The sequence below is a fragment of the Salvelinus sp. IW2-2015 genome, linkage group LG35, assembly GCF_002910315.2.
Source record: "Salvelinus sp. IW2-2015 linkage group LG35, ASM291031v2, whole genome shotgun sequence".
Taxonomy (NCBI): Eukaryota; Metazoa; Chordata; class Actinopteri; order Salmoniformes; family Salmonidae; genus Salvelinus; species Salvelinus sp. IW2-2015.
Window position 1 is genome coordinate 6459682 of NC_036874.1, and position 6609 is coordinate 6466290.

At 42.6% G+C, this 6609-nt stretch overlaps 1 protein-coding gene and 1 long non-coding RNA gene across 2 annotated transcripts in view; one reads left to right on the forward strand and one right to left on the reverse strand.

Moving 5' to 3' along the window:
- The window catches only part of LOC111958578 (uncharacterized), a 7035-nt gene extending 1542 nt beyond the window's left edge, over positions 1–5493 (reverse strand). Inside the window, exon 1 of the long non-coding RNA XR_011474874.1 lies at positions 5414–5493. This is a non-coding gene — a long non-coding RNA (uncharacterized lncRNA). The remainder of the gene's footprint in view (positions 1–5413) is intronic.
- Positions 5494–5566: 73 nt separating this feature from the next.
- Positions 5567–6609, forward strand: part of LOC111958720 (calpain-7) — a 28703-nt gene continuing 27660 nt past the window's right edge. The window contains exons 1-2 of the mRNA XM_070437332.1: positions 5567–5976; positions 6315–6423. Of these exons, the coding sequence (XP_070293433.1) occupies positions 5875–5976; positions 6315–6423 (211 nt within the window). The 5' untranslated portion in view covers positions 5567–5874. The remainder of the gene's footprint in view (positions 5977–6314; positions 6424–6609) is intronic.

Here is a 6609-nt window from a genome sequence, read left to right on the forward strand (position 1 = left end):
TGCCCGCACCAGCCACCCGCCCTAGCTCACTACGTGACGGTTTTCTGACTTAGAATATGTGGACAACTACAAAATGACCATAAGTGTCTGGCTGAGCTGTAAATCTCCTTCACCTCCTACTTCTCTTGGCTTCGGCTGAATGTCATTACAAATAGCTCCAACACACTCTACTCAGCAAATTGGATGCTAAGGGTCTATCACGAGTGCCATCTCGTTTCGTCACCAAAGCCCCACTATACTACCACCAAACTGCGACCCTGTATGCTCTCGTTGGCTGGCCTTCGCTCATATCGTCCCAACCCACTGGCTCCAGATCATCTATAAGTCCTTGCTAGTAAAGCCCCGCTCCTATCTCAGTCACGGGCACATAGTACACCCCCCGTAGCACGCGCTCCATAGTATATTTCACTGGTCACCTCCCAAAAGCCAATCCTCTTTTGGCCGCCTTTCCTTCCAGTTCTCTGCTGCCAATGACTGGAACGAATTGCAAAAATCACTGAAGGCGGAACTCATATCTGCCTCACTATCAATTAAGCATCAGCTAATCAGAGCAGCTTACAGTCATTGCACGTACATACGCCCATCTGTAAACAGCCCATCCAACTACCTTATCCCCAGATTGTTTTTTATTTTTTTCTCCTTTTGCACCCCAGTATCTTTACGTTGCAAACTTATCTTTGCACATCTATCACTCCAGTGTATTGTATTTTGCAAAAATTGTAATTATTTTGCCACTACGGCTATTTATTGCCTTACCTCCCTTAATCTTAACTTTATTTGCACACACCTGTTAGATAGACTTTTCTATGTGTGTATGACTTACATTGGTTTATTCCATGTCGTAATCTTGTGTTGTTTGTGTCACACCTCTTTGCTTATCTTGCCAGGTCGCAGTTGTAAATGAGAACTTGTTCTTCAACTGGCCTAACCTGGTGAATAAAGAATGAAATTAAAAACTCCCCTCAAATATTAAAATTGGGGAATGATCTCAGTCTGTCTACACTTGTAGTGTTGGTACATGGATATTCCTTCAAACTGATATCATACAAGGTTCTATTGCACAAGAAGTATTATGTTCAACCAACTGACATTGTTCCATGATTATTATTTTGACGAAGCACACTTTTGGTGCTGACAATTTCATTCTCCATTGCCACAGGATGTTTTTGTGCTGGTCAAGGGCAGTCAGGTCTGGAGTGAACCAAGGGCTATATCTGTTCCCGGTTCTAGATTTTTTGAATGGGGCATGCTTATTTAAGATGGTGAGGAAAGCACTTTTAAAGAATAACCAGGCATCCTCTACTGACGGAATGAGGTCAATATCTTTCCAGGATACCCGGGCCAGGTCGATTAGAAAGGCCTGCTCGCTGAAGTGTTTTAGGGAGCGTTTGACTGTGATGAGGGGTGGTCGTTTGACCGCGGACCCATTACGKACGCAGGCAATGAGGCAGTGATCGCTGAGATCCTGGTTGAAGACAGCAGAGGTGTATTTCGAAGGCAAGTTGGTCAGGATGATATCTATGAAAGTGCCTGAGTTTACGGATTTGGGGTTGTACCTGGTAGGTTCCATGATAATTTGGGTGAGATTGAGGGYATCTAGCTTAGATTGTAGGACGGCCGGGGTGTTAAGCATATCCAAGTTTAGGTCACYTAACATTACAAACTCTGAAGATAAATGGGGGACAATTAATTCAAATATGGTGTCCAGGGTGCAGCTGGGGGCTGAGGGGGGTATGTAACAAGTGGCAACAGTGAGAGACYTATTTCTGGAAAGGTGGATTTTTWAAATTAGAAGCTCAAACTGTTTGGGCACAGACCTGKATAGCWTGACAGAACTCTGCAGTAGATTGCAAATCCACCCCCTTTGGCAGTTCTGTCTTGGGGGRAAATGTATACACATATATAGAGGCATTATTCAGCTATGATTTTACCACTCAGAATCYAGAATGGATATGACAATGGGGCCAGMACAGGACGTAATACACCCTTATAACAATCTMCTTTTTGATCTTCTTGACCTCTTATCTGGTAAACTGCTACTGTGTGTCAAGAAAAGAGCCCCAATTAGGGGTTAGTGTACTCCWRTAAAAAAGGTCTGGYTTAGATTAAAAACTCTTGSCCTGTGTCCCCGTTCATAGGGGCATGAGAGACTCGTCACAGGTAGAATTTAGTTGGCACTTTATTAGCCCAAAACACCCACAGACCCACAAGGTTGAGGTTACTCATGGACAGTAATTCGTTTTYTTTTTYTTCATTGATGCATTGTGTCTTYTAACTGTCCAAGAATAGGATCCAAAGTGTTAGGAAATATTTGTTCCCATAAATACAAAGGAGGATGTCTCTCCTCATACCTCTGGCACTTTAGTCAGACTACCAGACTGTGCACCACAGAGCCAAGCAGGAGAGAATACAGGTCAAAGGTGCCAATTGAAAGTCAATGGGTGAGTCTGTGCCTTTTGAATTACTCTCTTTACAGAGAACCCCTGTGGTTCAAGTCAAGAGTTACCCTTCCCCTTTCAGTCTGCTCTGCGCATGTCTGAAAGTGACAGAGCCAGCAGCCAAGAGTTTTTCACAGTATCTCATAAAAAATTATTACACTTATGAATGTAGGTAAAATGCTAATATGTATTAGATCCGGTACAATGGAATAACTAAGACCTGAATTTAAATGCAGTGTGTTCCAATTCCTCCTTCTCTTTCTGTCCAGCAGGGTCAACCAAAAACACTTGGCCTAATGGTTCATGCAGATACTGGAAAAGCAATATAGAAATGAATTGATCCCTTAAATGATTTTACTATTAAAATGACCCATATCACAACCCCCCATACCTCTTCACAAAAATGTACCTAAATCAACTTTGGAAAAAGGATTTTACTCACAAAAGACATAGGAATTTATTTTTCCAGTTAGAAATAGTATGCCATGCATCTAATAACTATTTATTAGAAAATTGCATTTTGTAAGTTGTCTGCAGGTGGCTTGTTGTGAATGCACTCAAATATCAAGTCATTATCAGGTTATGTAAACTGCGTTCTAATACTCAACRTAGAAGGATTTGTCTTAATGTACAGTAAATGAAAGTGATGCTATGAAAAGGATTCTTTCACTTTATCAAGCTCGCTCTGACTGACAAATCCCTGCCTATTACTGTGATTAAAAAGAGCATATGAAACACCCATGTGAAATGAAGGCCTACAAAGCTTACAGATTTAAGTCTAATAGCATGATATGAAAGTAGACAAACATCAGTGTGCGATATGAAGGTATAGTCAGTGGACATTCTGAACCTTGTCTGAAGTCACGAGGTCACATGACCAAGGAGTTATTGAAATTCTAAATTTAGAAAAATTCATGTAAAATCTTGTGAGATGAAAATGGACAAACTAAAGGGTGTGCAATATAGAAGGGTAGTCAGTGGACATTCTGGACCTTGTTTGAGTCATGTAGGTCACATGACCAATGAGCTATTGAAACTCGAATGTAAAAAAAGTTTGTACTTATTCAACTAGGAATACAAAATGCTGCTCACATTTCCACATATTTATTGGCTTTGGAAAGCGAATTAATGTCCAAATCGTGAAAATACGACCTGTGCAATGTTGTGCGCAATTTTTCCAACATAATGACACTTATTTGGAGTCTGTGGCTCAAGTGGTTTGAAAGCTATTGAGGTTTGAAAGCGTGAATATCCGTCGAATATCCAACTTGAAACTGTCTTTACCTCGGTCGATTGTCCGTGGTGTTGGTCCGTCAACTGGTCAATCTTGTTTTACGTATCCACAGGAAAGTATTATTAAACCGACTTAAGTGCATGCACGCGATGCATACTAACGGGTGTTTACGTGGTTTTGTGCATGTGCCAGGTGATAGACATTCATCTTCAGTGCCTGTGCTCTAAATAGTTGGGTAAACAAAACTTTCCAGTTGATATTGTCTCAAATTTCGAGCAGCTGAAGAACCAACCGCTAAAGTAAATTCAAATGTAATTTAAAATATTCTAGCTTGTAAGGAAAACTKTATATGCATTGTTTGACTGTATACCAAACATTGGGCTCAATGTCTGAGTTTAGGCAATTTTCTGCTCTCCCCCCAACAACACACAGCAAATCAGTTTTTCTGATCTACATCCCTCAATACAACCCAGTCCAATAAGCAGGTGATTGATGAGCCTAAATGGCAGAGGCTTAAGTCACCGTTTCACTTTCCTCAGAACCTCTTTAGTCAGCAGCTTGTTTTATCTGTTGATCTTCTGGTGTCCTGGCATCCATCCCAGGAGAAAGYGATGGAAGTCTGTCCAGGCAAACATCTCCCTCCACTCTTTCTCCAGGGCAGCAAAGTCCACCTGCTTGTTTACTGATGCCCTCAGTTAGTCCGGCAGGCTGGGAACCTTCTTTTCAAGCTGTTTCTCATCTATTTCCTCCAGGAGGTAGACAACATCCTTCATCCACGTACTGAAAGTCCACTGCYGCCACACCCTGCCCACTAGCAGAAGTTGGCTAGTTTGGCATCTCCGAGAACGATGGTCTTGAAGCGGCATTCATTGAGGATCCTGTCAATCTCCCAGGCAGTTGCTTTGAGCTGGGAGTCGTCCATGGCATCCAGCTCGTCAGGGCGTGTTTCCAGGTGCCAATAGGTACCTACGGGCCACAGCCCCTCCGGCACCACCCCCAGGAAGAGGCCATGGAAGTGGGCCAGCCAGCTGATGCAGGCCCTCATCTCTGCATCCCTAACGCTGGTTCTTCTCTGGTCGAAGCCCACCRCATCCAGGTCCTCCAGAACGATCAGCTGTTCGTCCCCGTATGAACAAGCAGCCAGAGAGGATGGCATTCGACATCCATCATTGGTGGAGTAGTTCTGGTACCAGTGTCKCCACTTGGTAGGACCTCACCTTGCGCATGTGAGACAGGTCTGTGTTCCAGCCTCCAGGGTGCTGGCCTCCTTTGGGAACATGACATGTTTGACAACGAATGAGGGGYGGTAACAGCCATCTAAATGGAACTTCACAATCTGGCTTTAGCCGCTCCACAGCGTCTGGATTTTGTCACCAACACGCAGTGCCTTTGCACCACACTCCTGTAGAATAAAGGTCCTGATATTCTTGTTTCATTCTTAAAGACTTTCACCAGACCGAAAAATAACAGGTTAAGTTATGTCAATGTGTCAAAAAAAACTACAGCTTTTCACAAATACATGTAGATAGAAAAGTGTTGAATGGTGGAATAACAAAGTAAGCATGCACGCACACAGTTTAATTGAATAGGAAATGCAAGTCTATGCGTTTCACACACATGGAGGAAATTGAACTTCGACAAACTATTTAATTAAGCGCAATCTTTCAGTTCCACACACCGCCATCTCACAAGGGACACAGTCAAAACATWAGTTAACAACGCCAATGTGCGTAAAACTCACGATGAACATGTGATGCACGTCGAGTTGTATTGTGTTGTGTTTCGATCATGAATACTCTTCAATGTGGACTGGAGATTTACATCAATCAATGGCGMAATAYTGCCACCAACTGGATTGGAGTGTAAAAGCTCTCGTCATCGCTGAAGCTACCCGGAAGCTAAATCATGGAAATCACTTGTTGTTATCGAGCAGAAAGTAGCTCGTCTACTTGCTAGCTGTATATCATAATGATWTTGTCAAGGCGGTTGTTTGTATTCCATTCATTTGATAATCTTCTCTTAAAAATCTATATTTTGGAACTGTAACTCATTGCTTTGATTTAGTTGTCTGACGTTCTGTCAAGTTCGTCTTGCTAGCTAACGCCGCTAGCTAACGTTAGTTAGCTAACTTTAGTTCCGAATGACAGGGACAGCCATATTTTCCAGGCTGTATGAAGGCGTTTGAAAAAACGTTAGAACAAAATGGATTGCACGGCACTGGAGCACGATGGAGTTAAATTTGCTAAAACTGCTGTCATCTGCGACCAGAATGGAAAATACAACGAGGCTGTCTTCTATTATAAGGTAACGTTAAGGACTCTGAATGAAATGGATGTTGTGTAATAATTTGCCACACTACTCATTGGCTTTTACTTTCACCTGCATCTTATGGTCACCCTTGTGRAATAGACTAMTTGATCACTGATGCACTTTTAGCCTTTAGAAGTGGCATCCCAGTGTTTACACCTGTGTAACAAACGGTATGTATTAAGCCTTTAAGGTGTATCCAGAAGCTCAAATAATATAGGGTACSTTACTATCGTAGTGGTACTTGACCCATGGTTAAGACACTTGTATTTTGCTACATGAAAATTAATTTGTCATTTTGAGAGCAATAATGTTGGTGTTGTATGTGATATTAGGAGGCGGCACAAGCCCTGATCTACGCCGGCATGGCAGGGTCTAAACTGGAGGGCATCCAGGATAAAGTCAATGAGTACCTGGACCGGGTTCAGGCCCTRCACAATGCTGGTGAGTCCAACTCAACAGCGTAGGGAAACGGGTGATCCTCCATAACCACTTCTGATCCAACTTCATTCACTCTCATACTCCATCCAGAATGTTTGGGCCCGTATTCATAAAGCATTGCAGTGAGTAGCCTACAGTGCATTCGGAAAGTATTCAGACCCCTTGACTTTTTCCACATTTTGTTACGGT